Consider the following 24,783-nt stretch of genomic DNA (forward strand, 5'->3'; position numbering starts at 1 on the left):
GACTAGATGGGGCAGCAGCCACGTGGACACCTGCCCACCTACCCAGCAGCGTCCAACAGCTCCTGCTGCGGCCCTGCTGTCACTGTCCCCTGACCCAGCGGAGCACAGGGTTACAGACTTCCCTTTTCCAGCCCACACCCGACAGAGGGCAGGCTTGAAGGAGACTTTCCCTGTCATCGGCCTACTTTTCCGTGTGTTTAGGGTTATCACTTGTGTTCAGGTTAGTCCCATTCCTTAAGCCCCCTGGGGTGGGCACACCCCCACAGCCTGTGATCAGGCCTCTTGAGGAGGCCCCGCTCCCAATCCCCTGCGAGGCCTGGGCCCGCGATGAAGCCACCATGCAAGGAGACTTACTGTCCAGCTCGTACTGCGTGAGGCTGGGCCGGCTCAGGTTCCGCATGGAGTACATGGCTATGGGGTGGGGGTGCCGGGGCGGGGGCGCAGAGGGAGACAGCAGACAGAGGAGGTTAGTGCTCACACATCCCCACCCCACAAAGAAACCCCGGCCAGGCGGGGCCGACGGGGTGAACAGACAGGAAGTGTTTCCAAATTTCCAATGCTGAGTTACGGGCCAGGATAACAGTGCAGTGGGGGCAGGGGAAGCTGGAGGCTCCCTGGACAGTGTCTGCCCCCACCCTGGTGTGCACTGGCCCAAGGTGACAGGAGCTCTTTGTAGCCCAGCATCTCTAGGGACATCTCTGGGGGACCCTCTCACCCCAACTCTCTTCCTTGTTTCAGGGCAGAGCTCCTGGAAACCAGCATGAAATACTGGAGTCGTTAATTTCCTCGTATGAACCAGAAACAATTTTACTACTAGGAAATATGACTGTATTATACACAGGCAATATAAAATCACAACCACAAGCGCATGTGGGCGAAAGAAAAAAAGTCCACCAAAAACGCAAGCTGTTGGATCAGCTACTTCAGAGTTTTTCTATTAATATTCCTTTGCTACATGCTCATCATTTTGTTGTCTGCTAACTCACTAGAAGACAAGGCACGAAAGGCTTGAGAGAACTAAGGGAGGAAACGTGAAAATGAAGAGGCTGGGCCGGGCACAGTGGCTCATGCCTGTAATCTCAGCACTTTGGGAAGCCAAGGTGGGTGGATCACCTGAGGTCAGGAGTTCGAGACCAGCCTGGCCAGCACAGTGAAACCCGGTCTCTACTAAAAACACAAAAATTAGCTGGGTGTAGTGGTGCATGCCTGTAGTTCCAGCTACTTGGGAGGCTGGGGCAGGAGAATCGCTTGAACCTGGGAGGCAGACATTGCGGTGAGCCGAGATCCTGCCACTGCATTCTAGCCTAGGCAACAGAGCAAGGCTCTGTCTCAAAAAAAAACAAAAACAAAAACAAAAAAAATGCTGGGTGCAGTGACTCATGCCTGTAATCTCAGCACTTCGGAAGGCCGAGGCAGGTGGATCACCTGAGGTCAAGAGTTCGAGACCAGCCTTGCTAACATGGTGAAACCCCGTTTCTACTAAAAATACAAAAAATTAGCTGGGCGTGGTAGTGTGCGCCTTTAATCCCAGCTACTCAGGAGGCTTCAGGCAGGAGAATCGCTTGAACCTGGGAGGCAGAGGTTGCAGTGAGCTGAGATGGTGCCATTGCACTCCAGCTTAGGCAACAAGAGTGAAACTCCGTCTCAAAAAAAAAAAAAAAGGAGAGGCTCTTAAACTGACCCCTCGCCTGCTAGTCTGTTTGGGTGAGTGTCCCACACCCACCTGAGTACCCAGTCCTCTGGGGTACTGCTGCCTGCTGCTGTCTTCTACTACGAATCAGTCATGGAGTCCCAGGTGGGTGGACAGAGGATATTTAGGGAAGGAGGCTCTTTATAAAAATCTCTAGTGGTCTGAGTCCAAATCTTAGGTGAACGCAAGCACTTCAGACCCAAACAAGCCAAAGGTGTAGATAAGCATTAGCTTTGAGCCACTGGGAAAACCTCAGTTTTTTCTTTCATTATGTACCAAAGTGTCCTAATTATTGTTGCTATCTGCTGTGCTGTAAAATATTTTATCGGTTGCACCACTTTGCAGCATTTTGTCTAAAGCTCTTAACTGTCCTAAATGCACCTAACTGTCTGCCAATGTGGAATACTAAATAATTATTACGTGAGTGACTGATTTACTTTGAAAAATCAAAAACAGGCCAGGTACAGTGGCTTGTGCCTGTAATCCCAGCATTTTGAGAGGCCAAAGCGGGCAGGTTGCTTAAGGTCAGGAGTTCAAGAGCAGCCTGGCCAACACGGTGAAACCCCATCTCTACTAAAAATAGCAACAACAAAAAAATTAGCAGCATGGTGGCACATGCCTGTAGTCCCAGCTACTTGGGAGGCTGAGGCACAAGAATCACTTGAACCCAGGAAGTGGAGGTTGCAGTGAGCTGAGATGGTACCGCTACACTCCAGCCTGGGCAACACAGCGAGACTCTGTCTAAAAAAAACAAAAAAACCTCGAGTCCTGGAGCATCTGCACCCATCACGTATCATCTCCCATACTGGCCTCGGTTCCAACCTCGTGCTCTCTTGCTATGTGACTGCAACAGCCTCTATCTGGGCACCTGCCTCTGGCTCCCCATCCTCCCACCATGGCCAAGCCATCATCCTCATGCCACCAAAGTGGCTCCTAACACAAAAGTCCAAACGCGTCTTTCCCTTGCTGTGATCTCCTGGGCATCGGCTCTCCCTGACATTTCCACCTGGGCTCCCCGCTTTCCTTCCTTCGCTCCAGGGGGCAGGCTGGATCTCCAGGACAGGCAGGGCAGTGACTTCCCCCAGGAAAAGAGGGGGCCAGGACTACTGCTCTTGGGGTGTGACCAGGTGAGGCTTCTGGTCCCTCAAGGGCAGGGTGCTCCTTCTCATACACTGGGCTGTCCCCGTCCCTTTGTCCTGGTTAACTTGGCATCATCCTTCCGTGTTAGCGCCAGTGCTGGTGCCGGGGAAGCCTTGCCTGGCCCTGGCTTTAGGTCCTCCTAGAATGTTTCCTTCCTGGCTCGCCTGGCTCCTCCTCCAGCGTGCAACTCCAAGAGGGCAGGGACCCTGTCTATCTTGATCATTGGTGTGCCCCACAGTGACTCGGAGCCCATAGAAGGTGCTCAGTAAATATTCAGTAAATGAAGGAATGGGATGGGAAGAGGGAGAGGCACACATGGAGGAGGGAGGCAGGGTTTCAGGTTAGAGTGGTTCCAGGAAGCTGAGAGCTCCAGAGCGGGAAGGTGAGGGTGACCGCCCCCATCCCACCAATTCCTCTGGCTCCCAAGTGTCACTCACGGGTAAGCTCGGCCCATGTGGCCCCTGGGTTGTTGATGCCTCGAATCGTGAAGCCCCTCAGTCCTTCATACAGCAGCTCCCGGTATCGGATCCGGAAGCCCAGGAGGATGCCATTGATCTTGTCCTCTGCTGGCGGCTGCAGGGAAGGCAGTAGGGCATGGGGAGGGGACCTGGACCACCACCCACCCCACCCCACGCTCTCTCATCATGCTTCAGAGCAGCCACAGAGCAGGGACTGTGTTTTAACCAAGAAAAGAAATCAAGGTAATATTGGGCATTTTAAATTTACAAAGCACTTCTGATGAGGCCATTTCATCCCTGCAGCATTCTTTGGAAGGAAGGAAGGGCAGGAATCAGTAATCGCCTTTTCCCCAAGCAGGAAACTGCGGCTCAGAGATATTAAGGAACTTTCCCAAGATCACACGGCATCATCGGGGCCTGAGCACACAGCTGTTTTCCTAGAGCCACTCCTGGTTCAGCTCCTTTGTCTTCAAGGGCTGCCCTCACCTGATCACCAGCCTCCCCAGGACTGCTGGTCCCTGCCTTAGCACCTGGATAACACTTCCTGGTGTTTCCTGCAAGCTGAGCCCTCTCCTACTCTTAGTACATGCAAGGGCGAGTGCGCCCCTCACCCCTTCATCAAGTTCTCCTTTGCTTCCTCTCCCATCTACAGCTTAGCTGGAGAACAGGCTTCGGGAGAAGGTGGGAACCACTTCTTAATGATATTGCTCATAAAGAATGGACTGACCAACCTGGCCAACATGGCAAAACCCCGTCTCTACTAAGAATATAAAAATTAGCTGGGCGTGGTGGCATGTGCCTGTAGTTCTGCTGGGAAGGCTGAGGAAAGAGAATCATGTGAAGCCGGGAGGCGGAGGTTGCAGTGAGCTGAGATCAGGCCACTGTACTCCAGCCTGGGCGACAGAGCAAGAATCTGTCTGAAAACAAAACAAAACCCAAACCCCAAAAAACCAAAACCCTGCTGAAACAGCTCAGCCTTTATTAGCTCCTTAATGACTTCCCCAGCTGCCGCGGGCACCTCCCTGCCTCCTCCGTCATGTTGCTCCAGCCGCGTCCCGGTCACAGGTGCACTAAGTCATGTCCATCTACGGGAGCGTCCTCTCCTTGAGGCTGTGTGTCTCAGGCTGGGGGGACCCTCCTGGCTTTGTCTTCGAGGGCTTTCCCTTTGTGGGGTGGCAGATGGCTGAAGGGGAGTGCCTGCCCCTTTGATCTGGAGAAGTGGTGACGGCAGTTCAGTGCTTTGAACTTTTAGTAGAGATGGGGTTTTGCCAGGGGTCCCTCTCATGTGGGTGACCTGCTGAGCCAAGGCTGAACTTCAGAGGGCACAGGAGGGCCCTGCGGGGCAGGACCCATGAGCAGCCTGGTCGCTGAGGTTTGCCCATGGTCTTCCCCAGGCCATGGCAGAGCAGGCAGTGCCCACTGAAGAGTGGGCATCTGGAAGGGGTATGGACGAAGGGGGGCATTCCTCTCTACTTGCACAGTGATGGTGACAGGCATAGGTCTCTATAAGGAATCCCTTCACTGACCAATGGGGCTTCATGGAGACTCTGGGGGCCCTGAGAGCCCCAAGCACTTTTCAGCCCAAGGACTCAGCAGGCCTAAGGCTAATACACCTGGCCCTGCCACTCACTGGCTATGTGACCTGGGGGCATTCGGGTCCCCTCCCTGAGTCTCAGTGGTTGTCTGCAGAAGGGGATGATAGCACCTGCCTGATGTGACTATCTAGAGAGGGTAATGAGGTGTGTTATGGGAGTGGGCATGTTCTGTGACATGCGCATGCCTGGATTTCTCATGGCTTCCCAGGTGCTCTGGGGGCAGAGAACCTGGGGGCTCCACGCAGCCCTGGTGGGGACTGCTGGCTTTCCAGTCCCAGAGCAGAGCTCGTCTGGGTCTTCATGGAGCTTTCCTGCCTGCTGGGCCGTACCTGCCATCGGATTAGCACGGAGGTGGTGGTGTGGGGCGTCACGGAGAGGATGGTGGGTGCTTCGTCGGGGGCTGTGGAGAGAAGCAGACAGGTAGGTTCTGGGGGCCGCAGCTTCAAGTCCCCCAGGAGCCCACTGGGACCAGATTCTGCTAATACTGGACCGCGGGGCAAGTCCAGCTTGCATCGCCCTCCATGCCTGCTGGCCTGACTTCTGCAGAACAAAGGGCTGGTGTAAAGGGGAGGGAGGGAGGGACTGTGAGCTGACCCAGCCCAAACCCAAGGGTCCCAGAGCCCCCTCAACTCTGCCCCTCAGAGCCATAGATCACTTCTGCTGCTGCTGAGAACTCCCGTCCCGCTCGCTGGCAGCTTGTGGGACACAAGGAAGGAATGCGCCACAGGCCAGGCTGGGCCTGGGACCCTAAGCCCTTGGCAAAGGTGTCTGTGGCCCAAACCTCCCTGAGACCCTACCCTGGGAGCTGAAGGGCCCAGTGGGTCCCACGCCCCTCTCATCTTTGGAGGCCCCTCCCCCCAGAAGAAAATGCCCCGTGCCCAGGAAGCAGCCAGTGGGCCGAGAGGGAGACTGCTGGGGAAGGGGTACTGACCGGCCTGCAGGGTGGTCAGTGACTCCGACTCCTCGCTGAACTCGCTGTCGCCAATGTCATTGGTCGCCTTCACTCGGAACTTGTAGGACGTGAAGGGCTTCAGCCTGTGGGGGGATATAGGGCCAATGCGCCAAGGTGCTCCTTAAAGGCCTCGCCCCATGCCCCCACCAAGGAGTCTCCCTGGTCTGCCCCTGCTCGGGAAAGGGGGCGGGGTGCCAGCCCACTACACAGAAAGGCACACTGAGGCTCAGAAATGAGCTTTGCTACACAGAGGACGAACTGGGACCCGGTCCCAGGGGTCCCAAGCACCTAGACCAGGTCCTCCAGCCCATGCCAGCTTGGGGTGCCTTTAGCCCCAGTTGTAAGCCATAGCTTCCCGAGAAGGAAATGTCTGCGGCTTCCCCACTTCAGAACACCATGCAGTCACAAAAGCACCAATACCTCCACTGGGAACAAACTCCCCCCCTGCCCCCAACAAACTGCCATCTCTTTCTTTTTTTTTTTTTGTTTGAGATGGAATCTTTTGTTGTTGTTGTTGAGACACAGTCTCACTCTGTCGCCCAGGCTGGAGTGCAGTGGTGCCATCTTGGCTCACTGCAACCTCCGCCTCCCAGGTTCAAGCAATTCTCGTGCCTCAGCCTCCCGAGCAGCTGGGATTACAGGCACGTGCTACCACAGCCAGCTAATTTTTGTATTTTAGTAGAGACAGGGTTTCACCATGTTGGCCAGACTGGTTTCAAACTCCTGATCTCAAGTGATCCTCCCGCCTCGGCCTCCCAAAGTGCTGGGATTCCAGGCGTGAGCCACCGCTCCTGGCCTCTCTTTTTTAAATGTAGTAAATGAGGGAAGAGCTGAGGTTCTCAAGAGTTAAGCAGTACTTCATCTCTATAAGCCTCATTTCCTCTGGGAGCAAACGTCTCTCTTTTTGATTTATGGTGGGGTGGGAGAGGTGGGGAAGAAAGTATTGCTCAAAACTCCCGGTCACATCAACCAGAATATAAAAAATACAACCCATTCGGAATTAAATTGAAGCCAGAATTTCGGAGTGACGCTCCACTCCCCTATTAAAGCTGGAGAGGAAGATGCCGCTCAGCTGGAAGAATCACTAATGAAGGATGACAGGCACTTCACTAAAGGGGGACTTCTAGGCTCCAGAAATAGGTAATTAAGAGGCAACCTAACAGGGTTCCAGAGGGAACAGAGCGAGGCAAAGCAGGACAGAGCTAATTTGGGAGGGTGAGAGTGGACGCGGAGGCCGCCCGGGTGGTGCATGTAGGAGGAGAGCTGGGGGCAGGCTGGAGGTGTTTTCAGAAGGCCCCCTACCCAGTGAAGGAGCACCGCTGGTCCCGGCAGGGAGAGGGGCGGTGGGGATGCTGGCGTGGACCCGAGCCTTACCTGTCCACAATGAAGCTGGAGGCGTTGTGGCTCACGGAGGCCGAGTGCAGTGCCCACCTGCCGCTGGGCAGCTCGCGGGTCTGGATGGTGTAATAGCGCACAGGGGAGAGCCCATCGCTCCCCGGCTCCCAGGACAGCAGCACGCTGCGCGCTCTCACATCCTCCTGCTGCACCATTGGTCTGCTGGGGGGCTGCGGGCGGACTGGGAGGTGGCAGAGGGGGAGGAGCAGGTGAGTAGGCCAAGCTGTGGTGGAGGGGGCTGGACTTTTTCGAGGGACGAAAGGAGGTGATCTGGGCTCAGGCCTGGCATCCCCTTCCCATCCCAATTCCATGCACGCAGGATCCTTGCAGGTTCTCACACCTGGGTACAGCGAGCACCCCTCTCCGGGTCAGAGGCCCACCCTCAGGCTCCTAGAGCCCCAGGGCCTGGGAATTTACAGCTCCTCAGGGCAGCCATAAGCAAGGACTGACGGTGAGGAGGGACAAACATCCACCCAGTTCCTTTGCTCCTGCCTGAAACGAGGCCGAGCCGGGCCCTGCAGTCCCCGATTGAGCGGGATGAGGCTGTTTCCCTGCGAGAAGCCTTGCTTCATTCCAGGCCCTAGCTTGGCTCCCTTCTCTCCCCAGCCTCACTGCCCCGCCCCTCCTGCAGGGCTTCTCAAACCTCAGCAGTACTGCAATCTGGAACAGATGACTCTGTGGCGGGGGCATCCCGTGCACTGCAGGATGCTCAGCAGTGTCCCTGGCTTCCACCCACTTGATGCCAGTAGCACCCCCACACTGTGACACACTCCCTTCCTTCTCCCTCCCTCCCTTCCTTTCTCCCTCCCTTCTTTCCCCCTCCCCTTCCCTCTCCTTCCCTTCCCCTCTCCTCTCGCCTTTCCTCCCTTCCCCTCCCCCTCCCCCTCCTCCTTCCCTTTCCCCTTCCCTTTCTTTCTTTCTTTCTTTCTTTCTTTCTTTCTTTCTTTCTTTCTTTCTTTCTTTCTTTCTTTCTTTTCTTTCTTAACACAGACAGGGTCTGTATCTGCTGCCCAGGCTGGAGTGCAGTGGCACGATCATAGCTCACTGCACCCTCAAACTCCTTGATTCAAGCAATCCTTCTACCTCAGCCTCTTGAATGGTTGGGACTACAGATGTACCCCACCACACCTGGCTAATATTTATTTATTTTATTTTGAGACAGTCTCGCTCTGTAGCCCAGGCTGGGATGCAGTGGTGTGATCTCAGCTCACTGCAACCTCCGCCTCCCAGGTTCAAGCGATTCTCTTGCCTCAGCCTCCCAAGTAGCTGGGGTTACCAATGTGTGCCACCATGCCCAGCTAATTTTTGTATTTTTAGTAGGGACAAAGTTTCACCCTGTTGGCCAGGCTGGTCTTGAACTTCCAACCTCAGGTGATCTGCCTCCCTCGGCCTCCCAAAGTGCTGGGATTACAGGTGTGAGCCACCATGCCCGGCCTATGGCTAATATTTTTACGTTCTGTAGAGATGGGGTCTCACTATGTGGCTCAGGTTGAGAGTATTTTCTAATATATCCCTTTCAGGCCAGTTGGGGTCCCAGGCTTGCTTTTGGGGAGCCCAAGGTCAGGCAAGGTGCCAGCTCAGGGCAGCAGTGCAGTGGCAGCTGGAGCTCCCGGCAGCAGCCCTGATCCTGTGCCCATCTGTGTTGACAAGGCCAGGGCTGCGAGCGGGGAGGGGAGAGGGAAGATGGTCACTAACCCTCCCTTAATTAATTAATTAATTTAGACAGAGTCTTGTTCTGTCACCCAGGCTGGAGTGCAGTGGTGCGATCTTGGCTCACTGCAACCTCCGTCTCCTGGGTTCAAGTGATTCTCGTGTCTCAGCTTCCTGAGTAGCTGGGATTACAGGTGTGCGCCATCACGCCTGGCTAATTTTTGTATTTTTAGTAGAGATGGGGTTTCGCCATGTCAGTCAGGCTGGTCTCAAACTCCTGACCTCAAGTGATCCACCCGCCTCGGCCTCCCAAAGTGCTGGGATTACAGGCGTGAGCCACTGAGCCTGGCCACAGACTTCCCCTTTAGAAGACCAGACCAGAGTAGGGTCCTTGGGAGTGAACTTGCAGCTCATCTCCGGGAGTCTACTAGACCCCTCGCTGACTTTGACTTCAGAGATTGGAGCCCACCTTCCATTCTCACCCAGGGCACTGTGGCTCATACCAGCCATCCACTAGGAGCAGCTCAGAGCACTGGCTGGCCCCCCCTCAGCTGCCCCCCAGGCCTTCCCTGGCCCCCGTGGGCAGTCACCTCTCTTCTCGGTGGTCACCACCAAGGCCTCGGCAGCCTCTCCCCAGCCCTTGCGGGTCTGGGCCGTGATGCGGAACAGGTAGACAGACTCTGGCTTGAGGCCCGTGGCTGTGTACTGCCGGGCGCTGGGTGCCAGCACCTCCACAGTGGCGGTGTTGGCCGTGGTGGTGTTGAGCCTGTGTGTGATCTGGTAAGCTGTGGGAAGGAAGCACATGGCTATTATGGCAAGCAAGGCAAGCTGCCCCTAGGGCCCCGGGAAGGGTTGTTCCGTCCAAAGCCACAGCTGTGTCTGCACATGGCCACCTTGCCGTGGTCACTTTGGCTGTGCTCTGCCTGCCTGAGGCCTCTGGGTCACTCTCCAGTCTTCAGCTGCCACCTGCGGAGGGTGGACTGTGGGTGGCATGGAGAGGCCCTCTATGCACAGGGTCTGTGACCCCCCGTAACAGCCGCAAGTGAAGAAACTGAGGCCCGGAGAGGCCAGACCACCCGCTGGTAAGTGACAGAGCTGGAATCCCAGCCCAGGCCTTTCTGGGCTAACGCACTTGGCCTTCCTGCCTCCACTCTGAATTAGGGATGTGGCATTGCTCTAGGGCAGGTGGTGCATGAGGTCAGGACTTAGAACCCTGGGACGGGTACAGGCAGCCCAAGCCCCCATATTAAAGGTGAGGGGACTGAGGCTGCAGAGGGGAGTAGACCTGCTCAAGTTCATGCAGCTGCCGACTGGAACCCTGGGTGTGTGTATTGGGGGAACCCTAAATGTGAGATGAAGCTTCCCATCTGTAGCCTCCCTCCTGTGTGCCTTGAGACTCTTTTCCAGCTGTGCTGAGCCTGCCAGCGTGCCCTCACTTGGCCATGCTAAGGAGCAGCGTCCAAGGTTTACCAGATGGCTGGCAGGCTGGGGGTCTGGGGACATTTGGGGACGCAAAGCCAACCCATGACTCTTAAGGGACTTGAACTCTGATCTTGCCCTCCGGAAGATTATCTTACACACTGGAACTTCGAACAGGAGGGCTAACACTCAGATCCCATTCTAGAGGGCATGTGGAGGCTCCCTGGACCTACTCTCCCTCTAGCCAGTAACGAAGTGGCCTCCTTTACAGCTCATGCCTCCTCCTTCTTCCTGCAGCCGGGGCATGGGAAGGGCAAAGGCTTACCAAGAATGATGCCATTGGGAGCAGCAGGGGGCTGCCAGATCAGCCGCACAGACGTGGTCCGCACCTCTGGGAACAGGATGCCCATGGGTGGTCCTGGGACTGGAGGGGGCAAAGGAGAAGAGGCCGACGCATGAGGCTGCCGCTCAGCTGGGGATGGGCCCAGCTTGGGCAGAGCAGCCTGGCGGGGTGGAGGGGGAAGGGGCCACCCAGCTCAGTGAATTTCTGTGGAGTACTGCCCTGTGCCTGACACTGTGTTAGGAGCCAGGGGCAAGAACATGGAACCAAGGGGGCTTTCTGCCCTCAAAATAGGCATCATTTGGCAGGGACCTGAGGCTCCAGTTTCCCCTGCTCGTTGTCTGTATACACGCCCCAGAACCGGGCTGCCCTCAGAGCTGAGCGCGTGGGCCCTGGATGGATTCGTCTGTGCTTCACAAGGTCCTGTTCTGACTTCCTTCCACCCATGGGGTGAAGTGGCCGTGGGGTAATGGGAAATGCCCACCCCCAGCCTGCACCACTCCTCTCTCTAGACCTTGCTCTGGAATCCTGGGACCCTGGAATTCCCTGCCCAGAGAGGCCTAAGCATGCTTCCAGGGGCTGCATGGGCCTGGTCCCCATATCCACTCTCCTGAGGGTAGGCTATGCACCCCTGGTTCCAGGGAAGGCCAAGGGGTAGCTATATTGCAGGTGTGGAGATGAAGATTGAATGGAATGGGTCAAAGGACAGGGTGAGGAGAGAATGGGGCAGGGGGTGGAGGAAGGTAGCTGGCGAGGGGCACTCTTCCTGTGTTGCCGCATTGCAGCACAGAATGACAAGATGTCTGAGATCTCCAAACTTTTTTTTTTTTTTGATACCGAGTCTCGCTCTGTTGCCCAGGCTGGAGTGCAGTGGCATGATCTCGACTCACTGCAAGCTCCGCCTCCCGGATTCAAGCTATTCTCCTGCCTCAGCCTCCCAGTAGCTGAGACTACAGGTGTGTGCCACCACACCTGGCTAATTTTTATACTTTTGGTAGAGACAGGGTTTTACCATGTTGCCCAGGCTGGTCTCGAATTCCTGACCTCAAGTGGTCTGCCTGCCTTGGCTGCCTAAAGTGCTAGGATTACGGGCATGTGCCACCATGCCCAGCCTGAGATTTCTAAACTTGAACCTGGCCTTCCACGTCATTATAAGGGTATATCTGTCAAGGCAGGAGGATAGAACATATTTAATTTAACAGTTCATTAGCTTGATGAATAACGTTAGCATATGCAAACATATGGTATTTGGACTTCCTTCTGCACTCTGGTCCGGCTCCTGCAGATGTCTGTGGTGGGCAGTAGGTGGGGGCGTGTGCAGGGAGATAGGAGGGGTAAGGGATGCATTGCTGTTTCTGATGGGGAGTTTTGCTACAGGGATGAATGCCTGCAGCCCGCTAGTGACATTCTTTTGCAAACAGGACCAGGAGGTTCATGTGTCCAGGAAAAATACTTTCACTTTCACAGACCTTTACTCAAAGTGAACCTGCTCCAGTTGAAAAATAAAGTAAAACTGGCCGGGCGCAGTGGCTCACATCTGTATTTCCAGCATGTTGGGAGGCTGAGGTGGGTGGATTGCCTGAGGTCAGGAGTTCGAGACCAGCCTGGCCAACATGGTGAAACCCCAGCTCTACTAAAAATACAACAATTAGCTGGGTGTGGTGGCCAGCGCCTGTAATCCCAGCTGCTCAGGAGGCTGAGGCAAGAGAATGGTTTGAACCTGGGAGGCGGAGGTTGTAGTGGGCCAAGATCGCACCACTGCACTCCAGCCCGAGTGACAGAGTGATACTGTATCAAAAAAAAGAAAAAAAAAAAAGAAAAGTAAATTAAAACTGGTGCAAGTCCCTATTCTGTACACTTGTTTTGCAGACAGACCAAGAGACTGAATCAGACGTCAAACTGCCTCCACACTGTCCTCAGGGATACACAGGCTGTAATTAGCATCCCCTGCAGCGGGGCTGGTAGCTCCGGGTGACCCATCCCTACAGGAGGCATCTGAGGCCATGGCTCCCCGTGGGGCAGAGCCTGACCCCAGAAGGGCAAGGCCAGATGGGCAGGAGGAAGGGCGGCTCCTCCCAGCCTTCCCCAAGCTCATTGGGATATGGACTCACCATCATCCAGCGTCCGCTCCAGGATGGGAGGGTGGCTGGGGCTGCCGTCCCCGATGCGTGTGAAGGCCAGCACCTGGACCTCATAGAGCACGTATTTGCCCAAGCCGGTGAGCTGGGCACTGCGAGATGAGTTGCCTTCCACCAGCCAGAATCGGGGCTGGGCGTCCGAGTCCTTCTCCTTATACATCACCTGTCAGGGCCCAGCACAGGGTGAGGGCCTCAGGCCTGCGTCTCACCCGTCTACACTTTTCCAGGGTCTCATCCCCAGGAAGGGGGTGGGTAGACTTGGGCTCCTTGGAGTGACTTGGCCCCAAAGGTTGAGGGTAATTGCAAAGCTAGTGTACCCGGAGGGCTGGGGACACAAAGACAGACTCAGTCATAGAGCAAGAAGGCTCCTGAGAGGGCATGCAGGTGGGAAGACAGCCCTAGACAGGGGGTGTGACTTATGCAAGGTCACACAGCTAGCAGCTGTGTGTCACACATCTCCCAACTTCCAGACCAGGGCTGGACCATGTGGCTAGGCACAGCTTTAAAACGGATTCTAAAAGATAATGAAAAGCAAAACTGGGTCCAACAGAGCTGAGTGAGGCTGGGGGCATCCAGCGTGGCCTCCTGGGAGAGATGGAGCAGCCCTAGGCCCTGGGTCCTCTCTGGGTGCCTCCCCACCCACAACGGATGACTCGTGGTTGCCATGGTGACCACAGGCTAGGATGCCAGGCAGATCCCCTGTATCCACTCTAGGAGGCAGAGACCTAGAGGGTGATAAGGACAAGGCCCCTTGGATGGAGAGGCTGGAGGGGCCAGCGTAGGGACCCCACCTCCTGGGATCCCGGGACTCACCTTATAGCCCAGCACGAGCCCGTTGCAATCGGCCTCGGGGACCTCGCTCCAGCGCACCAGCATGCTGCTGGAGGTGGTGGCCAGTGCAGACACATTGGTGGGGCCGGAAGAGGGGACTGTGGGGGAAAAGGGAGTGGAGAGAAGGCACTCAGGACCCAATGTTGACTGTGCAAGGGATGTGGACCAGGACAGGGGGCCGAGGGAGGGGCCAGCTCGATGTTGCCTCTCTATGGAAGAAACGTGGCACACGTGGTCCCCAAACTGCAAATGATCCCACCAAGACGGCCTTTGGTTTTGGAATGCTGCAGACGCTGTGTCCGGTTTCAGATGAGCCTCCTCACAGGATTCTCTGCTCAGGTTAGGATTAGGTGAGCTTGCATTTCCTGCTAGCACAGCAGAGAGGGCTGGCAGAGGGACCAGGGTGGTCTAGGAGAGCTGTCTGTCATTTAAAGGGTGCCAGGAAAAAGCCACAGGGCAGTGAACCACATATGGATGGATGAGAGTTGCCTGAATGCTGGGCTCACATTCTGTGGGTCACCCCTGGGCAGGCCCCCAGGAGCTTCTGCTAGTGATTCTGGAATGTTCTGAGAGCTAACCCTTTCCTCGACCCCTCCACTGTGGTCTTTCAGGCACCACTGGGTTTCAGGGTTAAAGCTGAGGGCAGGGGAGTGGGCGGTATGAATGGTGGAGCCTACCTAGCTGTCCTCCAGAGGCAGGGACACCCCTGCCCCCCTTGGGAATATGGGAATAGCAGGCACAGTTGCAGGGAAGTGGCAGGTGCTGGGGGACGTGGCAACATCATTGTGACATTGAGCATAAGCAGAGGAAATGAGCTCAGGCTGTTTTTGAACAACACCTTCAGCCTGGCACGCCCTTGGATGGCCCTGAGGGCATAGAGACCAAGGAGGGGACAGGCAGCAGGGTGGTTGGGTGTGAGGGGTCGGTACCTGACTCCCGGGTCCTGCCCACCACCGTCTGGCTCCAGGGCCCACTCCCGATGGCGTTGAAGGCTTGGACCTGGACGCGGTACTCTGTCCACTCCTCCAGGTCCTCGATGGTGTACTCCCGCTCCACACGGTCCTGTACCACGTGGCTCAGCGTCTTGCCATGCCCGTCTGACCGGCTGTACTTGATCTTATAGCCCACGGACTCAGGGTTCCCATTGTATTCCATCTCCGGGAGAGGCTGCAGCGGGGCAGGGGTGGCAAAGCTGCTATGAGCCAGACCCCCCACTGTGCAGGGAAGAACTGCCCTGCTACCCTCTCCTCCAGGGAGCCTTCAGGGCTATCCATCCCACTGTCACCCGGTCAGTGTCCACATGAGGCTCTCTCACCCGAGTGTGGCTTAGGTTGTGTGACTGTGTTTCTGATGGGCTCTTATCTTCCTGCAGGGAGGATAGAGAAGTGGCAGCCTTTCTTTACTGTGCATGTGACAAATCTATTACCCTGCCAAGGGAGTCAGAAGCCACAAAGGCTGTGTGTCTGACACACTGATAGCACCGCCACCTTTGGCTCTGCTGTCTCTGCTGCTTACCTCTGTCACTCAGGCTGCCAGCACACACTTAATTGCCTACTACACCTGGTCTCAGCTCATGCCTGCTTTTGGAGGAGTGAGCATGGGCAGAGAGCAGGATGGGTGGGGCACCTGCCAGTCAGGAAGTCCTTCTGTCCAGCAAACCTCAGCCTCTCCTGCTGCATTTCAGCCTCCTTCTTCTTTTTTTTTTTTTAAGACAGGGTTCTGGCTCTGTCTCTCAGGCTGGAGTGCCATGGTGCCATCTCAGCTCACTGCAACCTCTCCCTCCTGGGCTCAAGCGATCTCTTGCTGGGACTATAGGCATGTGCCACTATGCCTGCTAAGTTTTGTAGAGACGAGGTTTTGCCATGTTGCTTAGGTTGGTCTCAAACTCCTGAGCTCAAGCCATCTGCTCGCCTCGGCCTCCCAAAGTGCTGGGATTACAAGCCACCACGCCCAACCAGCCTCCTCCTTCTTGTTTGAGTCTCACAGAAAAGAAAAGTCAGATTTCTTCACTGGGCCTTAGGACTAGGCTGATGGGGCTGTGGTCACCAGCTTAAGGTTGTGTGGATGACCATGGGCAGTGCTGGTGACAGTGGAGGTGTGCACACAGGGAGGGGAGCCCAGGGCCCGGCCTCCACTCCTCTGAAGGGCACAGAGCTGGGGTGGGGGCATCTCCAGCCCTCACCTCCCCCAGTTCTGCTTCCCCAGGGGCTCTGGAGGGCCCTTGGTCCACAGGCTCACCCCAGGCTGACCCACTTTACTCCACTCCTCACCTTCGGCCCAACCTCCCCTGCTCACTACACGCTTCCTCCCTCCTGCAGACACTTAGTGAAGCCGACCAAAGACCATTAAGATAGCAATCGATGGTCTCGAGAGCCGGAGATGGGGCTTAAGCGCAAGTTCCCTTACCTGCTGAGGAAAGGTAATGGACCACGCACCATTAAGCGTGGGCCTGAGAGGCGTCTAGGGCCCTGTGCCACATGGCAACTGCCTTTCTATTCCCCCATGCAGTCCCTGCCCTCAGCATCAGACTCCAACCTTTTAGTAGCTGCAAACCTTAAAGTGAGATTCAGGAAGGAAGCAGGGAGCCAGCCTGGGGTGGGGATGCCCGGGAGCAAAGGGGCAGGAGGTGGGTATGGTCACACTGCGCACGGGGCACTGAGCTGGGCCGAGACAGCTCTGCAGCGCTGCTCAGGTGCCAGCCACTCTGGGAAGGAAACTGCAATTAATAACTAATATTTATCGAGGACTGATGGTGCCGAGTGCTTTCATGGCCGTTAGCATCAAGCTGTCCGCACACGGGAACGGCAGTAATGACTTCACAGTGTGGTGTGTTTGCAAGTTGGGTTTTGCACAATGAGTAAGATCTTACATGGAAACAAAGAGTTTGTATGGTCAGATGGGCCTGGGGAAGCAGGGTCAAGAGGGCTCCTGCTATGCTAGTGTTCCTGGATTCTCTGCGGAGCTGTGGTATGCGGTGCTGTTCCCACATTTATTTGTCTAAGAATTCTTGCTTGCACCAAACGCCTCCTGGGATTGCTGCTCTGTGGGACACATGCTGGGAAACGATGTTCCAGAGGGCCTGGTGGGGAGAAATGGCCTGTTCTCCAGAGGATGAGATGGCAGCGTGCCCAACGGTTAGGGCTGTGGACTTGCGGGTAAAGATTCCCTGGGTTGGGACCTCAGCCCTGCTGTTCATGAAAGCATGTGGGAGGATACGGGAGGCCGTGGGCAAGTTATCTGACCTCTCTTCTGCCCCAGTTTCATCTGCAAAATGGGGACCAGGATCACTCTGCTGTCACAGGCTTGTTGTCAGAACAGCGCCTGGTAGGAGAGGAAGCCTCAGTGTGTTACTATCACTACCTCGTGCAGGATGGCCCAGGGTCATGACCCTCAACACACAGCCCAGATCTGGGGAACACTCTCTGAATGCCACAGTGGCACTTGAATCCCAGACCTGCCGCTTGGGAGCTGTGTGGCTGTGGGTAAGTTCTTAACCTCTCTGAGCCTCAGTTTTCTTAGCTGTGAATTGCGATGATCATGTATCCTTTGTAAGATTATCGGGAGAATCAAATGGGATGGAAAATTTAAAATGCTTGCCACTTGGCGATGCTCAGTAAACAGCATTTTTGAGCTCCTTCCTCTCATCGCCACCAAGAGGGCATTTGTTCATTTGGCTAAGATGTTGATTATCAGGCATCTCATCAGAAAAGAGAAAGAGAAGAGAAAGGAGCTGTAGGAATTCCAGTGTGCACCTTCTAGGAGGCAATGACCAGAAGCTCACGGAGAGGTCCCACCCCTGCCCTCGAGGGAGCCTTACCATCCAGCGCAGCCACAGGCTGGTCTCACTGGCTGTGCGCAGAGACACATTGGCTGGGGCCATGTCAGGGGGCGCCTGCAGGGTCTGGATCTTTCTAGAAGGCTGACTGGGGGGGCTGGTGCCCACGATGTTCACCTGGCGCATGCGGAAGCTGGGGTTGGGGAGAGATGAGCAAGACGGTAAGGGCAGGACCCCAGCTCTCAACCCTGTCCTGGTCTGGGCCACGGCCCCCACCCACCCCCAGCCCTGAGGCTGCTGCCTTCTCCCCGGGCCAGTCTCATTACCTGTAGTAGGTGAAGGGGTTGAGGTCGGGCACCTCCATGGAGCGGGCATCGGGCTCGTTGGAGAGCTGGTGGATCAGCAACCACTCCTCTCCCTCCCCAACTACTCCTACCTGGAAAAGGGCAGGACCTTAAGCCTGTCCAGCCTACAGGGCCCACACAGGGTGCTCTGAGCCCCAGTACAAGCCCTGCCAGGGAAGAACTTGGTTCAGATCCCAGGGCTCATCTGGAGGGCACCATATGGGGCTACCATCTTTCCAGGCCCCTAAACATGACTGCAAGTGTGACTCAACCCTCGTGCCTTAGAATCTCTTAGGATGCTTGTGATCAATATATTCCTGGATTCTGGAGTCAGAATGAGTTTAAAACTAACTCCACTACTTACGGAATCCCTCGAGTGCCGCCCAGGAATCTGTGCTTTTAACAAGCAGCCCAGGTGATTCTCCTGAACACCCCGGGGTACTTCCAGAGACCCAGGCTGCCCCTCAAACCAGCTAAATCAGAATCAGAGTTTCTGGGGGTGGGGCACAGGTGTTGGCACTTCTGAACGCTCCCCTGATGATTCCAGGGTACAGCCAAGGCGGATATTTTTATATTCCAGCAACTGAGTATTTTTCTAGGCACCCCCCGACCCAGGAGGGGACTGTAGTGTGTGTGTTTCTCCGTGTACACAGGTGAGGGGCAGGGGGAGTTGGAGACAACACTGGCAAGTGTGAGGATTTGGAGTATAATGGGCCATTGAGAGTTGCACATGAAAATTCACACAGGCTGAAATACACGTAAGATTTTGCAATCAAGAGCACGGGGTGCCCTGGAGGGGGCTGCTGCCCAGGCCCCAGGCCTGCCCTACCTGGGCTTCCACCAGCCAGCGGGAGATGGAGGTTTTCCCATCATAGCCTGGCCTGAACTGCAAGGTCACGGAGCGGGGGCCGATGTTGGAAATGCCCAGGTTGGTGGGGGGCCCTGGGAGTTCTGGAAAAGGAGAACAGGGTGGGGAAGGAGATCCGGCGAGAATGGCCCCCCATGTTGAATGGGACTGTTGGGCATGGAGGGGGCTGTGTGTCACGCTTTTCCTGGAAATGTCTGAGGAGAAGCACAGCCACGGCCCCACTCCCCCCACAGTCTTTGTTCCTGCGTCTTATGGAGAACCATGTTCATGCCAGGAGGATGAGACAGAATTTGGGGGCCAAAGGGGATCTCCTAGGGCTGAGAGGAGGCTCTCAGGGCCAGGAAACAGGGGCCGGGATGCCTCCTTCTTCCTGGCAGTTCTGGATGTGAGTGAGGTGCTCATAAGGAAGCTGAAAGCTGCATTTAAACCAAGCTGTGCTGAGAAAGAAACCAAAACGGACCAATCCTCTCTTCCATCCGCACAGACCCCTGCACACCTCCTATGCCTAATTACAGCCCAGGAAGGTGAGAGGATGGGTGGGGACAGGGGGAAGCTTATTTTCCGGTCAGGAATCCTGGGGCTCTTGGAGCTCAGGAAGAACAGAAAGAGCACAGATTCTGGAGTCAGAATGAGTTTAAATCTAACTCCACTACTTACAGGCTGTGTATCTTTGCACAAGTTATCCACCTCTCTGTGCCTCCATGTCCTCCTTGGTAACGAAGATGATAATAACAACACCTCCCTCAGGGTTGTTGTGAGGATTAAATGAGTCGATGTGTGCAAAGCTCCTAGCACCATGCCCGTGAACACTGTATACGTATTTGCCAGCATGGCTGTAATTATCACTGGGGGTTGGCTGAGGCTCAGGCAGCCCAGCCATCTACGCAGCAGGTAGAGGGATGCTGGCAGGTCAGACAAGCACTGCCTGACTGATCTGGATGGGACCACGTGGCTATCTGGTCCAACTTCCCATATATACATACGGGGAAACTGAGGCACAGAGGGGACACGGAACTTGCTCAAGGTTGTAGGGCTTGGCAGAAGCAGAGCTGAGAGTGGACCTCGGCTTGCTCTCTGTGCCAGGCCTAGGAGTAGCCCCACCGTGCTCTGCCACCTCCCAACAACCATTCCACACGCTGGAATCCAAGGTGGACTCTCTGGGTGACAGTGGGAAATTTTCCCCTGAATTACAGATACCATTGCCTGGTGTGGAATCTGGTGAGAAATGGGTGAAGGGAGGGACTGGTGGGGAAATGAGATAAGGCAGGGGGCCTCTGCTTTTCTGAGAGCTGTGGGAGGATGCAGCAGGGGGCCAGAGGAGCCCCTGTCCAGTAGACCTGGGATCCCAGGGATTCGGCCTGCTCTGAGAGGACCTAGACCCACACAGCATAAGGGAAGGGGAGAGCCTGTGGGAAGAACGCTGGTATTCCTGAAGGACAAGGGGCCTCTTTTTTTTTTTTTTTTTTTTTTGAGACGTGATCTGGCCCTGTCACCCAGGCTGGAGTGCAGTGGTGTGATCTCGGCTCACTGCAACCTCCACCTCCTGGGTTCAAGCGATCTTCCATCCTCAGCTTCCCAACTAACTGGGATTACAAGCATGCACCAGCACACCTGGCTAATTTTTGTATTTTTAGTAGGGGTTCATCATGTTGGCCAGGCTGGTCTCGAACTCCTGACCTCAAGTGATATGCCTGCCTCAGCCTCCCAAGGTGCTGGGATTACAGGCACGAGCCACCACGCCCGGCCGACGAGGGGCCTCTTGAATGGGATGCTGCTCAGGAGAACTCAAAGAGTCCTGCCTTGAGAGTAGGCACTTACCTGGGGGCACCCCAGAGGAGATGGTGGAGGCGGACACTTGGCCCTGGCCCTTCGAGGTCATGGCGGCCACCTCGATGGTGTAGGTGGTGAGTGCGGTGAGGCCCGTGACACGGTACTCCAGGGTCACGTTGGGCAGGTAGTGGGTCACACGGGTGTTGGTTCGATTGTACTCCTCCCAGGAGATCCGGTACCCTGGGGAGAGCCACCGTGTTGGCATGAGCTTGGCTATGATCACAAGTTGGCCTGACCCACTACTCCACTTCTCACTTCTCCACTAGGCTGGCAATTAGATCCACACTGGGAGCAATGTGGCCAAGGGAGGTGGGAGCTGTTAGCATCATGCCCTGGGTCTCAGGTGTAGCCTCAGTGGGATGCCAGCACTTCAGGGAGTTGCAGGGGACATAGTGAGTCATCATGGCAGCCACTGAGATCTATGGCAGAAGGTATGGGGCTGCAGACTCTGGGATGTGTTAGGAAGTGGAGGTACCAAGAGCCTCCTGTGAGTGGTTTCTAAGAAAGCATGGGTTGGCTTCAAGAGTTTGGGTGAAAAGTAGCTCAAAGGCAGGGGATGGACCAGCTCTGACCTTTCCCAGCCCTGTCCTGCCCTCTGGTTCAGAAACACTGCAGTGCCTACCTGTGAGGATGCCATTTTTCTCTCCCGGCTCTTGCCAGCTGACCTTCAGCGACGTGTCCAGGATCTCACTGAAGCTCAGGTGTCCCACGGGCCCAGGCACTGCACCCCAAAAGGAACCCCCACCCCCCAAGGCCAGTTAGAGCCAGAGAGAGGCCACCATCTGTGAGACAGCCTGTGGTAATCTGGGGGTACCTCAGCCTGGGAGACAAGCCCGGGCCACCCTTCTGCCTGGGGCACCCAGCCTGGCCTTGGGTGGGGCAGAAATAGCAGGGCTGGGGGGTGCCTACCATCCTCATGGGTGCGCACCAGCTGTGGGGTGCTGCGTGGCCCGTCTCCGGGGGTGGTGAAACACAGCACCGAGGTGAAGTACTCGGTGAACTTCTTCAGGCCGGACACGAAGCCCACGTGGATGCTGTCTTGAAAGTTCGGCCGGGCGGTCACCATGGTAACCTCCTCTTCCTGCTCCGGCTCCCAGGCGATCAGCTGCGGAGAGGCGAGCAAGTCACACGGGGCAGCAGGAAGGTTCCAGAGGAGGCCGAGCCCTCTCCCACAGGCTGGGCCAATCAACAGATGGTGTCCGGGGACCGGAGTCCCTGTGGTGCCTCCTCTGAGGGAAGGAACAGGCAGTGCAGGGAACCTGCGGGGTACTGGGGTTCACTTTGGGGCGCTTCTCCACTTCTTGAGCCACTGACTATGCAAAGCACCACGCTGGTTGCTTCCCAGGAGTCGCCTCTCACTCAATTCTCACAGAGACCCAGGAGGGAGGCATTTCACCAGGAACAGCTGCATAATTTGCAGGCTCAGTGCAAAATGAAAATTTTGCCCCTTGTTCAAAAACAACTAAGAATTTTAAGATGATAGCAGCAGAGCATTTAACTAAGTGTGGGGTCCTTCCAAACGTGGGGCCCTGGATGACTGCACAGGTTGTACACCCATGAAGCTGGCCCTGTATTCCTTTTTTGAGATGGGGTCTCGCTGTGCTGTCCAGACTGGAGTACAGTGGTATGATCACAGCTCACTGCAGCCTCATCCTCCTGGACTCAGTCCTCCCAACTCAGCCTCCCAAAGTGCTGGGATTATAGGCATGAGCCACTATGCTCAGCCCAGCCCTGTATTTTATTTATTTATTTATTTATTTATTTATTTATTTATTTATTTATTTGAGACAGAGTCTTACTTTGTCGCCCAGGCTGGAGTACAGTGGCAAGATCTAGGCTCACTGCAACCTCTGCCTCCCGGGTTCAAGTGATTCTCCTGTCTCAGCCTCCTGAGTAGATGGGATTACAGATGTGCACCACCATGCCCGGCTAATTTTTGTATTTTTATACAGATGGGGTTTCACCATGTTGGCCAGGCTGGTCTCAAACTCCTGACCTCAAGTGATCCGCCCGCCTCGGCCTCCCAAAGTGCTGGGATTACGGGCGTGAGCCACTGTGACCAGCCCAACCCTGTATTTTACAGATGAGGAAACTGAGGCTCAAAGAGGCTCACACAGGTAGGGGGAAGCTGGTTCTGGGATTCCAAGCCCTGAGCTCCTACATCTTGCCTCATGTGAGCTGGGGCAGCTTCGTCTTTGGAGTTCTCCAAGGGTTACTTCCTGCAGAGCTGGGAACTTCAGTTTGTGGGTAACTATTATCCTCTTACACTCCTTCTAAGTTGGGATTTCCATCTTAAATATCAAGTAGAGGTGGGGCATCGGCAAGAAAGTCCCATCTGGAAATCCCTTAAGTTCTCGCTAATCTCCCCTCTGCAGATCACACCTGGTCCCTGCCCCCTCCTGCCTGTCTCGCCTCCTGCTCTCACCTCACGCTCCTGTTTCTGGGCCCTTCATCTGTCTCCAATAATGACAGCTGGTTTCAGAGATTTCCTCATTTATTTGAAGTTGATTAAATAGCAATTAATGGTGAAAAGCAACACTTGATGAGTTTTAATAAGCACGGGTATTTATAGATATAAAACAATACCATGCCAATGTCTCCTGGTTAACTCATGCCTATAACAATGCTTAATCTCCTTTTCATGGCTGTGTATTTATAAAGGATGTTTTGAAATTTAATTGGTATGGTGAAAAGATAGCCTATAGCAAGTTAATTAGACACTAATTAGACCCTCAAAATACTAAACAGAAATACTAAGTGGCATTTAATAAGTATGTTAAATATCCTCCATATTTCGATTATCTTGTTTCATAGCAATTATGTTGCTGAACTTCTTTGGAGTAGATTAAGAAACAAGTTTAATGTTTTAATTTAATTAATTTAAATTCAAATTAATTATGCTGTTAGAATTAATTGTGTGGTGTGTTCCCCAGCAAGTATAAAATCTGGGTAAATATTATTTTATTGGGCTTAGGCCAATTATAAGCTCTACCATTTTTTTTAAATAAAGGAAAAAGGGTGTCTTTACAGGTGGCTTAAAACAATATCACCGGGCCTTACCCACAAAAATGACCCAGAGGATTGCACAAGGTAATGGCAGTGTGGTTTGTGGAGTCACGCTGTTGACTTCATTATCCTACAGCTTGACGCCTGGATCCAAGATGGCAGCAGGGCCATGGGTTCCTGTGGCTGTTTCAAAATATTTACTCTGGGATGTGAGCCACTTGTCCTTCTCCAGCTGCATGTGAAGAGGAGAAGGCTTGGGGATAGGAGGCCTCCCTGCCTCAGGTCCAGGGAGAGAGAGAGTAAAATTGCCTTTTGTGTCCTTCATTGCCCTGGGCAGCCGTGGGATGGAACTTTAGTGCTCAGCTCAACACACAACAGGGCTTTCACCCGTTGAACTCTTACTATGTGCCTGGCCTTATTTAATCATCACAATGAGGAGCAGATGGAAATCATTGTCCTATGCTGTTACAGAAAAGGAAACTGACGTTCAGGAAGGTTAAGGAGCTTGCACATGGACCTACTAAGAGCTGGCTCAATTTGTGGACCCTGAGACCTTTCATGATGACCTCTATCTCTCAAAGGTACACAGAGCTGCCGAGATGAGTGTTCTTTAGGATGTCTCTGGGCCTTCTTGTTAGTCAGTTTCAGTGTTGATTTACCACACTACGTCCTTAGTCTCAGGTTCTAAGCAGACGGGGCTCCCCTGAGAAGGCTCGGGTGTGTTCTGGGGAACGAGCATTAGACCTGGGTCCCTGGGATATGAAATTCCCCCTTAGAGAGCAGAGGCCCAGGGAGGCAAGCCTTGTAACTGAGCAGCGGTGCTGCTGATGGAGGGTGTTGGGGGAGGGCAGACTTGCAGCTGGCACACTTGAACCTGAACCCAGCTCTGTCACTTACTGTGGGACTCACGGAAAGTCACTTGACCCCTCTGAGCCTCAGGCTATTCTAGTGGATAGAAACAGCTGCCTTGCTGGGTTTCAGGGAGGGGCAGGTGAAATGTCTCCTGTCCCTGGTGGAGGCAGTACTCTACAGGGTTGAGGGTGTAGGATGGTGTATATGGCATCTAGCTACTAAAGTTAGAAAAAAAAGGTTAGGCTGGGCGGGGTGGCTCAAGCCTGTAATCCCAGCATTTTGGGAGGCCGAGGCGGGTGGATTACCTGAGATCAGGAGTTTGAGATCAGCATGGCCAACATGGTGAAACCCTGTCTCTACTAATAATACAAAAATTAGCCGGGGGTGGTGGCGCGTGCCTGTAATCCCAGCTACTTGGGAGGCTGAAGCAGGAGAATTGCTTGAACCTGGGAGGTGGAGGTTGCAGTGAGCCGAGATGGCGCCACTGCACTCCAGCCTGG

At 54.8% G+C, this 24,783-nt stretch overlaps 1 protein-coding gene across 1 annotated transcript in view; it reads right to left on the reverse strand.

Moving 5' to 3' along the window:
- SDK2 (sidekick cell adhesion molecule 2) overlaps nucleotides 1-24,783 on the reverse strand; it is a 145,467-nt gene that overhangs the window by 66,387 nt on the left and 54,297 nt on the right. Inside the window, exons 17-32 of the mRNA XM_032179094.2 lie at nucleotides 21,335-21,530; nucleotides 21,048-21,146; nucleotides 20,414-20,605; nucleotides 18,557-18,678; nucleotides 17,710-17,819; nucleotides 17,426-17,576; nucleotides 14,538-14,775; nucleotides 13,591-13,706; nucleotides 12,751-12,940; nucleotides 10,625-10,723; nucleotides 9,471-9,665; nucleotides 7,210-7,411; nucleotides 5,815-5,918; nucleotides 5,213-5,283; nucleotides 3,268-3,403; nucleotides 355-411 (exon numbers count right to left, since the gene is read on the reverse strand). Of these exons, the coding sequence (XP_032034985.2) occupies nucleotides 355-411; nucleotides 3,268-3,403; nucleotides 5,213-5,283; nucleotides 5,815-5,918; nucleotides 7,210-7,411; nucleotides 9,471-9,665; nucleotides 10,625-10,723; nucleotides 12,751-12,940; nucleotides 13,591-13,706; nucleotides 14,538-14,775; nucleotides 17,426-17,576; nucleotides 17,710-17,819; nucleotides 18,557-18,678; nucleotides 20,414-20,605; nucleotides 21,048-21,146; nucleotides 21,335-21,530 (2,278 nt within the window). The remainder of the gene's footprint in view (nucleotides 1-354; nucleotides 412-3,267; nucleotides 3,404-5,212; nucleotides 5,284-5,814; nucleotides 5,919-7,209; nucleotides 7,412-9,470; nucleotides 9,666-10,624; nucleotides 10,724-12,750; nucleotides 12,941-13,590; nucleotides 13,707-14,537; nucleotides 14,776-17,425; nucleotides 17,577-17,709; nucleotides 17,820-18,556; nucleotides 18,679-20,413; nucleotides 20,606-21,047; nucleotides 21,147-21,334; nucleotides 21,531-24,783) is intronic.

Source organism: Hylobates moloch, unplaced genomic scaffold, assembly GCF_009828535.3.
Source record: "Hylobates moloch isolate HMO894 unplaced genomic scaffold, HMol_V3 SCAFFOLD_15, whole genome shotgun sequence".
NCBI classification, from domain to species: Eukaryota; Metazoa; Chordata; class Mammalia; order Primates; family Hylobatidae; genus Hylobates; species Hylobates moloch.